We start from the raw sequence: 16,199 nt of genomic DNA, 5'->3' as shown, positions 1-16,199 counted from the left end.
ATATAAAGCCTGTCTTTTTAAATCAATAAAATTGGTAAGCCGCTAGCCAGAATTACCACAAAAAAAAGAGAGAAACGATGTAAACTACCAGTATCAAGTATGAAAGACAGAACATCACTATTGACCTTACAAACATAAAAAAATAGTAAGAGAATATTACAAACAACTCAACTTACATTAATCCAACAACTTGGGTGAAATGAACCAATTTCTTAAACGATACAAACTACTAACATTCACTTAAAAAGAAATAAATAATCTGAATAATCCTGTAATTGTATAAAATAAGTCTAATTGATAATTTGAAACTTTTCAACAAAGACCACATTACCAGGCCAAGATGACTTCAGTGGCAAATTCTAAATAAAAATTCAAGAAATAAAAAATTACAATTTTCTTCCATGACAATTAGAAGGAGCACTTGCCAACTCATTTTGTGAACCTAGCATTATCCAGACCCTAAAATCTATCAAAGACGAGAAAACTACAGACCAATAATACTTATGAATAAAAGATGCAGAAATCCTCATTGAGATACAGTAGTCCCTCACTATATCGAGGTTCACTTATCGCGGCCTCACTGTATCACGGGATTTTTTAAAATATTATATTTAATTATTTATCGCGGATTTTTTGCTATGTCGCGGGATTTTGCAGTACTGTATATGTATGTTGTTAAAGTTACATAGGTTTAAGAGTGTAGAATAAATGTAAGGTTCCTACTTCACAGGGGCGGGGTGGAGGGCAGGAATCTGGAACATAATACCCGCGATAAGTGAGGGAATACTGTACTAGTGAGCTGATCCAGCAATATGTAAAAAGGATAATATATCATGACCATGTGGGGTTTATCCTGGGAACATAAAGCTAATTCAGCACTTGAAAGTCAAACTCTATAATTCATCACATTTACAAAAGAAAGAAAGAAGAATCATATGACTATCTCAATAGATGCTCCCTCTGAGAGAAGCCAGATGCCATGTCACAAAGATGTCCCAGTACCCCTACAGAGAGAACCACCCAGAGAAATGAGACCTCCCACAAAGAGCCAGCATCAGCTGACCAGCCATGTGAGCAAGGCATGTTGCAAGTAGACCTTGCAGCCCCAGTCAAGATTTAAGATGACTGCAGCACTGGCTGATATCTGACTACGATCGCATGAGAGGCCAAGCAAAAAATCCCCAGTCAAGCTGTCCCTAAATTTCTAACTTACAGGGACAAGAAAAGATAATACAGTATTACTGTTGCTGTTGTTGTTGTTATGAGCCACTAAGTTTTAGGCTGATTTCCTATGCAACATTAGATAAGCAATACAAAGAAAGACACATTAAAACCATGAGATACCACCATACTTGACAATACCAAATATTCTCAAGGATGTGGAGCAAGCAGAACTCTCATACATCACTATTGGGAGTGTAAAGTGGTACAACTACTTGGAAAAGCACTTTTCTTAATTTTTTATAAAGTTAAACATACATTTACCATACAATCCAGCAATTCCATAATGGATTTAAGGGAACTGACAAAGTATGTCCACAAATAACTTATATACAAAATGTTGATAACAGCTTTACTCATGAGAGCCCCAAACTGAAAACAGATGCTCATCAACAGATGAATGGATTTTTAAAAAGTGTGATGCTTTCATACAATGAAATACTATCCAGCAATAAAAAGAAATAAACTACTAATACACACAACACAAAAGCATTGTTCTAAGTGAAAGAAGTGAGACACAAAAGAGAATATATTGTATGATTTATACGAACCTCCAAAACAGACAAAACTAACCTATTGTAGTAGGAATCAAATCAGAAGTTGCCTAAAACAGGAAGTATAGAGGATTCATTGCAAAAACTCAAGATGGATCTTCTGGAGATTGACAGAAATGTTCTATGTTTTAATTAGAGTGGTGGGTTCAAAGGTATATACGTTTATCAAACAATCAAATGGCACACTTAAAATAGGTGCATTTATTCTATGTGAGTTACATTTCAACGAAATTGAAAATAAACATCCTATAATGTTGGCCATGGAATCAGAGTGCAAATTTTGACACCGGATCAGAGTCATTCCAGGTCAAAATAATCAAATGTTCCCCCCCACCTCCTGCCCTCCTCTCCCTCATTCTCTTTGTGCCTCTTCTGGCCTCCTTTTCTGTGTCTGTGTCCAGGAGGTCATTCTCGCCTCCTGTTTTCCTGGGTTGCCCCTTCTTTCACATTCTTCCGCTTCTCCACTTGTGTGTCTGCTGTTCTCAGTCACTTTTGTCTCCTTAAATGGCGTTATTTCTCTGTCCATCTTTTTCTGTCCTCTACACTTTTTTCTCTATTTTTTATAATTATAGTAGGAAACATTTTATTTACTTAAATTCTCCTAAAATATGTTTAAAAAAAAAAACAGAATAGTTTTCTGAGTTACAGCTTTTGGCAGTGGATAAAGGTCACAATAAAGAACAATAAGCCCCAACTCTCCATGGCAGCTTTTCTTTTCCTTAAAAAGGGAGTGCTTTTTTCCTATAGACATTCATTTAGGTGAGATGCATGTCAGGTTTCTTTTAAAGTGCCAAAAACTCATACAATTCCCATAACTGCAGCTAAGAATTATAATGAGCAGAAGATCTCATCAGCTTAAATACTCAAGGTCATCTCAAATCCTGAAGAGTCCCAGGTTTCCGTGATAGAGAAAAAAAATTTTCTAGTAAATACTTGTACTAAAATCCAGGCAAATATGCTTTAAGTCTTCATCTTCTGATTCTTAATTCTTTAACATAGTGTAAGACTCTTTTTCAAATCTAATTAAGTAGCAACAAGACCTGAGAGTGTTTTATAAAAGTTTGATTTTAAAATTCCTAGAAAAATTCCATTTGCTAATTTCCTATTGTACTATCTATATCTTTTTTTCATCTGTCTTCTTTCCACACATTCCCAAGGACAATCCCTAAAAAAACTGTTAGTCCTATTGTTTGGTTGGAGGCAAATTTATCCCAACAATCCTCCTATCTGGGGATGTCTAGACGGTAAACCTGGTGAGTCAGATGGGCTTCCACAGCAGCCAGGGCAGTGTAACAGGGCATGGTCTGACCACTGTTCACTCCCATCAGGCTCAGTACCACTCCCATCACTACACTGAAGCCACTAAGCCACTGCTTGGTGTTTTCATGAATCCTCAGTGCTGTGGACTTAAAACCAATCACAGCATCATCTCTCTTGTCCTGATGGGCACAGGTAGTATCATATATTAGAGTTCACATAATCCCAGAAAAATAAAGAGTCAGGCAAACAGATGGATCACAGGAGCCCATGACAGCATTCAATCCAAGTAATGCTCCCCAATTAAAAGTGAACCCCAAGGCTAATTGAGGCCAGTACATAATTCTTTTCATTAGGGGGTAGGTAATGCAAGAAGTAGGGATGCTGCTCCAAGAGCTATGCTGTAGTAATTCATACACAGAACACCCAGTGCCAGGGTCAGCTATCCCGGAGAAACACCAAGGACTGAAAAGTTGAAATGTCTCTAGTTGCTACTGGGTGATTTGTTGTTCTTGTAACCTTTTAATTGGAGTCCCATCCCAGTCCCACATGTCATTAATAGTACACCCTGCTCCACACATCAGAACAGCTCTAGTGCCAAAGAAGAGATAACATGTACCAATCTGGAAAGTGACCCAGTTCAGCTGCCAAACCAATGCTCCAGGTACATGGCAGAGAAAGCAGCCAGGTTCCAATGGACTTGTCCAACGACAGAAGTCACAAGCAGGGCTACAGAGGGTGGGGTGCCAAGGTCAGAACCGCCTTGGGCTAGAGGCTGAGTGGAATCCCGTGAGGCCCTGGGGAGCAGCCACACCTGTGCTGCTGCCTGACGGCCCCACACCAGACCCGTGCCCCCCTCAAGGATATATAGGGTTCTCGCTCTTCTTTAATTGATCTGAATGTAAGACCAAAGAGGTTTTTTTTTTTTTAATAAATGTTTTTATTTATTTATTGAACAGTTTATTCTCTTTGTTAATTTTGAAAGCTAGTGTAAAAAATATTTGTATTTTATTAATTTTAAATAAAAGCATTTATTAAAAAATTATGACATGTAATTTATGTGGTCCTTTGCTTTTACTTTTACCTCTGTGAGTTATTGATCTCACTTGTAAAAATGTTTCCCTTCCCTGCTTCAGGAAATATCTGAAGTCTCCATTCTGGCCATCAAGAGAAAATATATAATCAAGAACTAAGGAAAAAAACTAACTGTTGAATAGCAACTGTGCATCAGGGCCTACTACATGCCTCATTCCATTTAATTATCACATAACTCTATAAGACTGGTATTATGTTTCTCACTTTACAGATAAGAAAACTGAAGTTAAAAGACAAGAAAAGAAATAGCCTTGGGCCAGTAAATGGTAGAGCAGGGCTTCAACCCCAAATCTAGGACTTATGCTACCCATTATTTGTAATAGACTCTTTTAGATTTACTTTTCCTTGGTAGGAAAATAGATAAATAAATTCTGTTATATTCACATAAAGAATTACAACACAGCAATAGAGAGAAAGAAAGAAAGAAAGAAAGAAAGAAAGAAAGAAAGAAAGAAAGAAAGAAAGAAAGAAAGGAAGAAAGAAAGAACAACATTGATGAAGCCCACAGAAACCATGTTGAGAAGAAGAAGCCTGACACAAAGAGTACGTATGTATGATTCCATCTACATGAAATTCAAAACCAAGAAGTACTAACTGACGAAGAGATCAGAAGGATGTTACCTTGGGAAGGGGGGAGATACAGATAAGAAAAGGACAGGAGGAAACTTTCTGGGATGTGAAAAATGTTGTGTATCTTTATCTGAGCAGCGATTATATGGATTTTGCACATGTGAATTATCATCAAGCTGTACACAGATTAATGCATTCAGTGCAATTTATTATAGTTGTCATCCCTCAATTTTTTAAAAAGATCACTTTCTGATGTTAAAATGCAGGTTCTTATGTCCCAATACCAGAGACTCATTTCCAGAAAAGTCTGAAATTGAGAAAATTGACTGTAGCGGGGGAAAAAAACCACATAACCCCTTTTCAGGACTACTGAGCCATTAACCAAACCCCAAGACCTGCCTCAAAGTCTGGGACCTTCATACTGCCTCTCCTAAAGCCAAGGGTTGGTTGAAACCATAAGTGGATGAAGCTGACTCTCAGCACTTTTTATGATCTTGTATATTCATTTCTTTCCTGCCTCATGTATTTATTTTTAAATAATCCAGACTGAAGCTTTTCACATAAGTTATCTCATACAATGCTCACAGAGACTCCATGAGGTAGTCAAGACAAGTTTTGTATTATCTCCCTTAGGAACTGAGACCCAGAGGCTCAACAAGATTAAGGGAGTTTCACAAGACTTCAAAGCTAATAAAAAGCAAATATCATAACAGATTTTAAGTCTTCCATCTCCTAATCTAGTGTCCTCTCTGCCATAGAACAATTATTTTAATTATCTGGGCTGAGAATGTGGAAAGAATCTATAAAGGACACCTGCTCATGTTCATGAACCATTTTCCAATGAAAACTGGATAAAAGACAAATAAGAGGGAAAGAAAAGTACGGTCAATTGCTTAAAGTTTTCTTTGCCTCTCTTTAGCCCTTTTCTTACTCCAGAGAATTCCGACTGCCCACTCTGTGTGCACCTGTTGTTCCTTAACCACAAAGGTAGGGTTGGGTATACCTGCACTGAGCGAGCTCTCCTTCTGTCCACACTGGGACCTTCCACGTTCCGGAATACCTACATTATATCACCAAGTGATTCTGATAGAATTTCCCTGGGAAAATTCCCAAGCTCAGAACAGCCCAGCTGGAAAATCCATCACAAGATTTACTGGGAAAAAAAAAAAAAAAAAGTTGCTATAAAAAATCTGGCTCACCAGAAAAAAGTACTGGGATACCTCCCACCCCCTCACTACACTACCTCACCACCAGTCCAAAACCCTCTTTTAACTTCTTCTTCACACTTCAACCTGTGAGAAAGAGCCAGGTCATCACTAGGTTAAGAAACACTGGCCACATCCTAGACCAGAGGACACACCACGTCTCTAAGGAAGAAGGCATCCATTGGGCTCCTTGATAGCTTCATTCACTGCTCTCTCCACGTGACTCCTGGACACCTATAATCATTCCCACCAATACTCCCTATTCTTCATCTACTCCCAAGCAGAGATGAGGTCCATGTGTTTCTTTTGGAGGCAGTCACTCAACTATGGCTCATAGAAAAACACCACCTATACAATGCTGTGTGGATGCTTAACAGCTTCTTTCAGGTCCAGGCACTTTCCTACGCAGCCTCCAACTCAAATCCCTGGGCCTTGTGTTTCCATGGAATCTCAAACTTTAACTGCTCTTAATGGGCTCATGTCCATTAACCAGTAGGTACTCTCCATCTCTCTCTCCTGCCTTCTACTTGACAATGAATGGTGAGGCTAGAAATGTAAGAAAAGGGCACAGCTGCAGCTAATTACAACAAAGGAGTTTCCAGAGACTAGTGGCCCAGCACGTATCAGGGCATGGAGGGGCTTGAACTGCACAGATCACTCTCAGGGAAGATCCACCACCTGAAAACTACTCCTCTGTAATGCCTGTCTTGTTCTTCCTCAGGATTAGATTTCGTACTTTTATAAAGTTAAGGCTCAGTTTCTTTCTGTAGAAGAAAAAGAATTGGACTGTGAATATGAAGATACAAGTTGATAGAAATTAATTAGATACCACACCTCAACACTTCTCATCCAGACTTCTGGGAAAGGCAGGCCTCCCATAGTGAGAAAATCTGTATTTCCACTCTGGTCACTCTCCCCATTTCCACCAGAACCCTCCTCTCATCTGTTAGGAATTAGAAGTTAGTTGCACAGGAAACTCACAGCATCACAACTGCTGCTGCCAGGGTTGCCACATATGGCCACAGATAAGGACTGTGCAACTCCAGATGGCACCACTCAAATGGACCGAAATGTATATGCAACATTGGGGTGTTGCTCCTGTGAGGGGAAATCATATGGTTCATATTGATGGAGTACTTCATTACGTGTATTTTATTGGGTTAAGTGTTTACATGTACCGTCTAATTTAATCTCCATGACAACACCTTGAGACAGAAACTGTTACTACTCTCATTTTCTAATAATGAAACTGGGTCTCAGAAATTTTGAGAAGCTTTCCTAAGTCATGGCTATGGAACACCAAATATTTGTTTCATGGCCTTATAACAAAGATAAATTGAAGCTTTTCATCTATTTACATATCTTGGTTGTTTATAATTTATACCTTGAGATGATTCCCTTAGTGGAAAGAGCCCTCATTTGAACAAAAGGAGATCCGTGGTCCTGGTCAGTACCTAGCACAGTATCTAGCATCTCATAACCTCTCAGTACATAAATTAGAGTTTCCAGGTCTGTCACTTTCTCCTGTATAACCTTAAAAAAGTGTTATGAAACATCTAGATTTCAGTTACTCCATTTAAAAAATAAAATTATTTTTTGTCCTGCTTACTGTAGGATTGGTAAAAATAATAAATGTGAAAACGCTTTATAAATTGTAAAGTCCCATAACAGGGCATTAATAACAGTCATAAAGGCAACATGTCTTTTAGGAATTAAGCTGGGCAACTTCCCATGAAGTGAGTTTACAAGCAGTAATCCAAAGAGTGGCAAGGGACTGCAGCCTCTGCTGATCCAATTTTCCCGCTCTCCTCCCTGCAGGCTAGTCCCTCCTGACCTTCAGCAGACAAACTTCCTTATAAAGATTCATTTTTACTCATGATAGCACTTTCCTCCCCACACACAAAGCCCTCAAGAGTTTTCCTTCTTTTTCTTTGTTGTACATTTGTGAAAGGATCAGTTGGATTTAGAGGAACTTCGCCTTTCAAAAAGCCAGTAGGAGTCCACCAAATCCAGAACTGATCTCATCTTCTCAAGACCCAGGAACCTTCTGCCCTATCCAATGACTTGATGATGCACACACTTACAGGTGCATCTTAATACTTTGGGGAGTGTGCCTCCCCTCACTGGCTACACAGACAAACCCTAGTAAAACACTCTGTGTTTAATCTCGGGGCAGAGAAGAATACACCCAGTAATTTCAAAGTATTTTTTCATTAACAACCTTCTTGTAAACACTTCCCACCAACTTCAAAGATACATATGCAATCATTTTCTTTTTCCCCTGGAAATACCAATACTCAAAGGCTCTCAAGAGTTACATCCCATCATGGTAATCACTTCTTAGGTTAAACAGATGTCTAATCACTATGTTGTACACTTGAAACTAATATAATAATTTATGTCAACTGTAATTGAAAAATTCAAAAGTTAAAAATAAAGAAATAAGACAGAAAATAGCGTTGTATCCCAAAGGATCCTGATCCTCCACTGTTCCCCATCCCAGCTCTCCTACCCATTGTGGCTTCTCAACATTTGAAAATATAGAACTGATTAATTATGAACTCTGTGGCTTGTCTGACCCACATCTCACCTTACTCTTTTCTCCCTTGGAATTCTATTCCATAGTAGGGGAGTATCAATTTCAGAAAATAAGGTTTCCCTGATACCCAGCCTGAAGTTTCCTTCTGCAGGTATCATCCTATTACTTCTATGGGCCACACTAAATAACTCCTCTCCTTCACTGCCACTCTTCTTCTTCAGAGATCTATAGGTTGTTACCATAGCCTCCTCTCCATCACCACTTAGCCCCGCCACATATACTCAATTCTTTTAATATTTCGCCATAAATCAGTCCCTTCAACTCTTAAATCAGCTCTCTGCTCTTCTCTGGCCTAATTCCAACTCCCCCAATTCACCTCCAAGAAATGACATCCCTTCTGGGAGCTCCAATTTCCTCTCTGTCTTCCTTCACTCTCTTTGCTCTCTCCAGAAATGAAATGGGAAGGGACTGACAGATATGTGAGGTCAAGAGTCAGGCGTATTAGATTGCACACATCTACTTTAAATTGCTCAGGCCTCTCCATAGTACATGTAAAGTTCCCAGTCATATATCCCCCTTTCTGGAGTGGGAAGAAGGGGAGTACTTATAGGAAAATAGGCCCTCCTACCCTTCACCAATAATCATCCTCTAGGCCTCTGCCTGGGGGGTGGCAGATGCAAGATGTTAAAACACCTATAAAACAGGCTACAGAGTGCAGCGGGGAGCAGTGTGGTAGCCTCCAGGCAGACCTCTTTTCTGAGGTCTGGGCTGAGGGTGCACTACCACTCGTACAGTTCTAGCAATCATCCTTCTGCTTCTTCTCCGTGAAAGGGTATTCTGGGGACCTGCCTCCGACTTTGAAATCCTGATCCCATTTGTGAGTTCAAAGCAACACACATAGAAAACATATTAGCATGTCATGTGTTATAAGGCAGTTCAGACATCCTTTTGTCCTCTCAGATAACCCAAACCACAAGCAACACGAAGATACTGCTTTGTCCTGACAGAGTACTTTTCCACTTTTAGCCCATCCCTAGTCATGATCCTGCTCAGATTTACAAATGTATCTTCAGTCAGACAAATGGGCTACTCTAGGCCCCTTACCATAAGGGGTGGCAGAACACCCAACCTCACCTCTCTCCTCTCCACAGATAATCTCATCTTTGTGCCCCACAAGGCTAGACCACCAGTCATTTGGGCAGAGCAGGGAGAAATAAATTGAGTTGCAACTATTTTCCCTTTTTATACTTGAAGATTCTTATGTCATAGAGGAGTTAAATGCCTTTTCTATAAATAACAGCCTATATAAAAAGTATAAACTCATTTCCTCCAATGTGATAAATAGTAAAATCAATCCAAGGGTGAGAACCTAAGCTTAAGTTTTCATACAATAAAATGAATGAAACCACAATGATATATGTTGCCCCAGGCATGAAACATGATAAAGCAGGGTATGTTTACTCCCTCCATCCACAGGGGGGTTTTGCAGTGGAGACTATATCTGAATGAGGCTGGGGAGGCAGCGGTAAGACAAGAGGCTAGTTCTGCATGGCCAGCTGCCTAACTGAAGACAGCATATATCTCAGATCAGGAGAGTCCAGCCTGTTCCAAGTGTGATCACCACAGGCCCAAAGTGCTTTTCAATAAGCTTTCTGTCTCTGTAGGTCATGGGGAACTCATCCAGTTACACTTACTGTCTTATTTGATTCTATCAATTATCATTTGATCCCAATCCTGTTGAAAAATGCTTGGCCAAAATTTCTAGCTTTTTAATGGCAGAATCCTGGCTCTTTCTGAAACTAGGATAGCTAGATGTGTCAAATGATGCATAAGGGCTTCGTCCAGCTGCCAAATGGACTGTGCTGCTGAGGGAGGACTTGGGATGCTCCCAGTTCTTCCCTACTCTCAGTATTAGAGCAGCTCTCAAACCTACATGAAACCCCTTCACTCTGCAACTTCATCTCTTATCTAAGGCTCAACTAGAATATATTCTTCAAATGCATTAAGCATGTGACTCTTCAGAGACACCTTCTAATAATTTCATGCAACCTGCCTGTTTATAGTAGGCAAGTCCAGGGCTTCAGAAAGGATCCCTTTTGCCTGTCACCAACATCTAACAATGGCTGATCTAGACCGCTAGGGCCTACGGTCATTCAGAAGAGGTGGTGGGAAAACTCTAGAGATGCTCGTAGACATGAAAGTGGGAAAAAATCCACATTCCCAGAGAAGTCATTTTTATATCCATTATGAAAACATTAGGCACTAAAAGAGAATGTTGTATGTGCAAACCACAAAAACCACAATGGCATTAAAACACAGCTGTTCTTTACAAAAGTATCTATGTTGAGACAACAGTATTGGTCTCCCTCAGTTCAGAGAAGGGAGACCTTGCCTCTTACTGTGCATTAATATATATTCCAGCACTGAGTGCAAAGGAGTCATTTAGATGTCAATGTCACTAATGTTAATGCTAATATATGCATCCAGGCTCTGTTTTGCTTGGGGACCACACACCAGTGTGTTTACTGTGCAATGACTGAGGAACCTCAGCTTCTGAATAATCCTGCTGCGTAAGAGTACTGGGGGTATGTGGGAGTATGCGTGTGTGTTGGAACGAGCATGGGAGATACTTGTAACTCTATAGTGGGCTTTTTAAAATGCTTTTCATCCAATTAATACTAGACATTAGTAACCAGTGGAGCATAAGAATTTCATTTATTTCTGATGATAAGAATGACATAAAAGATGCTGGGTTTGCTCAAAGGAATTGGTGTAGGCTTTTAAAAGGCATGGTTTCTTTCCTGTGCTTTTTCATTCATTTACATCGTATATTTTATTCACAAGACTTTCCCCAGTGGTCTTACAAGAGAACTATCCTTCCAAAACCACCTGGTTATCCAGTTAAAGGATACTATAGGAAGAGACAGAAGTGAGTGCCCTCCCCCCCCCCACACACACAACTCAGTGAATATGGGAAGAAAATGAGGGAGTAAATGAAACAGAAACCTCATTTTAAGAGTCTCCAGCAGCGAGAACTGCAGTGAAACAGGCCTGCCAGAAACAGTCATCCAGAGCTGCTGCTGCAGATATTCAAGAAAAGAATTGGAGGCAAGGAAGGGTGCAGGGGAAGAAAGGGCAATCAACTATTGTCCCTTCCAGACCTCACAGTGACTCCCCCAAGGAAGACAATCTTGGCAGCCTTACTCCCTCTCTTCACATCTCCCTCCTGTGCCCTGTCCTGTAGTTCCTCTGGTACTCTCCCAACAACATCTGAGAGGAATAACAAGAGTTTGAAAGTGGGTAGCAGACTGGGTAACCCAACATTTGAAGGAAACAGCTGGGTGGAATTCGGTATGACGAAGAATTCTATATTCCCTAAGAAAGGATACCCAAACCCATGGTGGCCAAGAAGAGGAACTAGAGGAAGGGAGGATGAGCAATAGTTTTGTGATCTAGAACTAAACTTGAAACGTATAAATAATAGAGGTATTCCAACTTCACAAGGCCGCCAAGAAGGGCATCCAGTTTTGGCTGGGACCCTGTGTAAGTGAGGAGAAGGAGGCATTCTGCCAAAAGCAGAAAACTTTTCTCCCAATTTGGTTGTGAAGAGGAAAGAAGACTCCTGAGGAATGACTACCTTCATGGCGAAAATACGAGAATATAGTCTAACTGGGGGGAAAGGTTTGCAGGAGGAAAGGGGGCTGAGAACCAGAGGCTAAGGTTTTGGAAATGAGAGTTACTGGACAGTGGTTGCAAATTGATATATCTTAAAAACCAAATCCCGACAAGCTAAGGCGGGAACTGCTCACCCCAGGTCCCAAAGATCTGGAAGAGAAGGCGGGGCTGGGAGGCACGGATAGCCGCTGACAGCTTTCCCTCTCTGCCTACTTCCGACGCCTTCTTCTCGGGCATCAGGCGGATCCGCAGCCGACCCTCGCCGTGGCGAATCCACCAGCTGAACAGCTCACTAAGGTTGAACTGGAGCAGCCCTGCAGTCGCCTCTCCTGGGGGCCCAACGCAGCCCTCCAGGATAGCCTCCTCTCCCAACTCCAGCACCAGCTGCTTGGCCCGTCGAAGCTTGCGAACTGAGCCGCCCTTCAGCACCCTGGACAGCGTCTGTGCTGGCTCTGGCGAGCTGGTGCTCGCTGTCCAGGAGACTCCGGGTGGTGGCCCCACCAGCCTAAGCAATGGGGCGCAATCTAGAGCCAGCGAGCCACGCGCCTCCGGCCGCCCATCCCTTGGCTGCGAGGGGGAAGGCGGCGGCAGCAGCAGCTCCCGGGCATAGACGCGGAAAAGCGAGGGCACCACAAAGTCCACTGCCAGGCTCTTCCTCTGCAGGCGCGAGTAGCTAAGCGGCTCTCGGGGCTGCAGCGCCGGCCCCGCTGCCAGCGAGCCCACGCGCTGGTCGGTCCCGGTCTCGGTTCCGGCGCCCAAGGCTGCTGCTGAAAACAGAGGCGGCAGCAGCCACAGGAGTCCTATTGCTCCCATCCCGCTAGAGAACGGTTATTTACACTGTGCTCCCGACTCTCCGGAATCCAGCCTCGCCCTTCGCTTCCCAAATGGGAAGGGGCACCAAACAGTCCTCGGTCCTGCACGGCTCTTTCCACTTGATCTCTGGAGAACTGTTGTGCACTCGCTTTCCTCCAACTGCAGGGAGGCCAGCAGGAGTCTCAGCAAAACGGAGCAGGAAGCTCAGGGGCGCGTCAAGAGACCCTGAGCGCACCGGGCTCAGCAGCTGGGACCCTGTGCCTCGCGCGAGCGGCGCCCCCGGCCGTAACTCGCTCGCCGTGCTCCGGAATAAGAGGAACTACTATGATTGAAGGGAGGTGGCAACTGGGTACCTGGCCGCTCTGGATCGCCCTCCAATCCTCCAATCGGCCACAACTTTCCAGCTGGGAACGGCGACTCCGAGCTGCTGCCTGCTGTTCTGGGCTTCTCGCCCCGTCTTCAGTAGGCAGGGGGGTGGCAAGGGAGGGGAGTGCTTCACGCGTACCCTCCTGTGATCCTCCGATTCTCCGCAGCGGGAATTCTTCGGACTGCACCTCTCACTAAACTTCTGGGCTTGAATGGAGGACCCGCACCGTGAAGGGGAGGCTCAGGCGCAAGTTTGCATTAGCGTCCTTGCTCTCCTCCTTCTGTCTCTTCTCTTCAGAGTTCTCAGGCGCCACCAAAGCGGCCCCAGCTGCAGCAGGAGAGCCCGAAATCTTGCTGCCCCGTCCTCACGCATCCGCAGCCCCCGAGGCTTCGGGTCGGCTGGCCGGACGGTGGCCGGAAGGCGCCCGGAAGGCGTGGCGGGGCCCCCCGACGCTCGGACAGCGGCTGCAGGAGGTGCCAGCTGCTACCGCCACTGTCGCCCCCCGGAGCCGCTGGATCGCAGCTGCCTGGGCGCCCGCCACTAGCAGCGAGCTGGCTGAGCCGCGAGCGCGCGCCGCCAGGGGGCGGGGCCTCGGCGGGGGCGGGACTCAAAAGCCAACTCCTGCCGCGGTCAGAGCTACGCAAGCCTGCCCCGCCGTTCTCACATCTGCCAACCAATGGCGCGCCAAAGTCGGCTCCTATGCAAATCTGCAGAGGCCTCGGCATTCATTGAGAAAAGCTCAGAGCCCGTCCTGCCCTCCCTCCATCCCTTTCCCCTCTCCTTCTTTCCCCTCCTCCAGATTCCCTGCCCTATATTTCTGCTATGTGAACGAGAGCTTGTTTTAGATAAATGAGAGGATGGCAGAGGCCTTTGCAATCAAGCACTCTCCCTAATTATGCATTTAAGAGATTAAATGGGTCCGACTTCGGCACGATCAGGTTCCGGAATAGAACTGAAGGCGAGGATTAGGAAGGAGGGCAAGAAGGGGCAGGGCGACACTGCCAAATCCGAGGAAAGCTTGGATTAGAGCCCTGAGAGACTTTTCTCTGACCCTTCTATTAGTTGAACGCATTTCTGAGAACCTTGCAGTCTGCCATCTACGCAGGGAAAGTTGGCAGGTTTGTGGGTGGGGAGTGGCAATGATAATGCAGAGTTCTTCTGCTACAGTAAGTACTTTTCAGACCTGCCATTCTCCCCGCGTTTTCTCAAAATAATACTTACATGTGTCACCTCCTTCAGTCTCCGCAAGGTAAATATTTTACATTCCAGTTTTAGAGATGAGGAATTGAGTCGCAGAAATCTTAATTGAATTCCCTTGGATCCCAAAGGCATACCCACGTGCTCCTAACCACTGTTCTCCCATCCACCTCACCCCCCACCCCACTTTGGGTAACAGGCCAAGAAGACCTAGAAGTGTCTTATCTGGAAGGAGTCATGGTCTGATACTCTTGCTCACAATCTTGAGAGGTCAGAACCGCAGGCCTTTTTTTACTCTCCTGCGAAGTAAGGACTGCACCTCTGGTCTCTCTTTCCCTTCATTTCTCTCCCAGTTGCCTACACAAAGCTCAGATAATGGCTGTGTTTGTAACAAGTAATTCAGTAGAACCAGGGACAAAACTACAACCTTTGGTTCACACAAATTCCTCTGTGTTCCTTCTCCTTAAAGGTTGATTGTCAGATCTTGTAGGGGTTCAGAACAAGGCAAGATCTTCCCTTCAGGAGCAAGCTCAACAGTCTGGCAGGTAGCAATCTTGGTGGAGCCAGAGCACAGAGTAAAGCTGAATTTCCCTACTGGGCCTCAAAAGGCTTCAGTAACTTGCCCATTGCCCCATAGGAGGTGGTGGCCAAGCAGGGTCCCTGCTCTCCCAAGCTGGGCTCTTTCGAGCATTGTGTTATATTGCTTTTGGCAACTGGAAGACCCAATAACAACAACAACAAAAAAACTATTCATTCTATAAATGACTTGCTTTCTCCTCAATGTTTGGCAACTCTCTTAATTTGACAGGCAACTGGCCTCTCCCCAAAACTCAAACTGCATATACTGGCTCTTCAAGTTTAAGGGCAAAGATTAATTTGACCTGAGAAGAAATTATGCTCCTACCTAGGTGAAGGAAGGCAGGAAGGGAGAAAGAGAAAGATAACAGGAAGCAAAGGGTGTAGAAGTTGATACTTTGCTAGTATGTGAACATATATATTTGGATTTTCATCAGGTTTGTTGGCACGCACACTAATAAAAGAATAGTTTTCCACTTAAAATGTTTTAACTACAATTTAGGACCTTTCATTCCTCACTCCATTTTTTATTCTCTATATAATTCTTGTTCTAAGTCAAACTGACTCCAGTTATTTGTCAATAACTAGAGATCTTCTGCTACAACCAATGGCCACTAGGGGGCTGCAGAGACTTGAAACCAGATGAGCAGCCAGGGTTCTTAACGTTCTCCAGGATAACATCCTGGACCATTCATTGCATTTGCACCAGTAAACACAGGGGTCTTGATTAAATCTCATGCTTTTCTAAGTTTTCTCAAACTTCCCCCAAGGAAAGACAAGTTCTTCTTCCTGTAGATCACATCACACCAAATCTCAAAAATGTTCCTTTTTTGTTAATTTAAAAAGGGAGACAGGAATGAACATTAAGAGAGTCTATCGGTCACTATATATATATATATATATATGCATCTGTAGGAGTGTGTGTGTGTGTGTGTGTGTGTGTGTGTGTGTGTGTCACATCACACTGTAGCCATTGGGGGAAAGTTACATATTATTTCCATTACAGAGACAAAACAGTTAAAACTCAGAGAGGCAAAATAATCTGGCCAAGGTGAAACAACAAGTAAATAACAGAGTTGGAATTCAAACCAGTGATTCTTTTCCCCGCAAATTTACACATCTTGCTGGAA

The 16,199-nt window shown here is 43.3% G+C and overlaps 1 protein-coding gene and 1 pseudogene across 1 annotated transcript in view; both read right to left on the bottom strand.

Moving 5' to 3' along the window:
- ALK (ALK receptor tyrosine kinase) overlaps positions 1–12,929 on the bottom strand; it is a 641,155-nt gene extending 628,226 nt beyond the window's left edge. Inside the window, exon 1 of the mRNA XM_090280984.1 lies at positions 12,251–12,929. Coding sequence (XP_090137110.1) covers positions 12,251–12,929 — 679 coding nt within the window. The remainder of the gene's footprint in view (positions 1–12,250) is intronic.
- LOC150005693 (4-hydroxybenzoate polyprenyltransferase, mitochondrial pseudogene) lies at positions 2,999–12,084 on the bottom strand (annotated as a pseudogene).
- Positions 12,930–16,199: the final 3,270 nt, after the last annotated feature.

This window comes from Furipterus horrens, unplaced genomic scaffold (assembly GCF_987537825.1).
Source record: "Furipterus horrens unplaced genomic scaffold, mFurHor1.1.pri manual_scaffold_6, whole genome shotgun sequence".
Lineage (NCBI taxonomy): Eukaryota > Metazoa > Chordata > Mammalia > Chiroptera > Furipteridae > Furipterus > Furipterus horrens.
The sequence above is the reverse complement of the archived record's forward strand: the minus strand, read 5'-3'. Positions and strand labels throughout refer to the sequence as shown.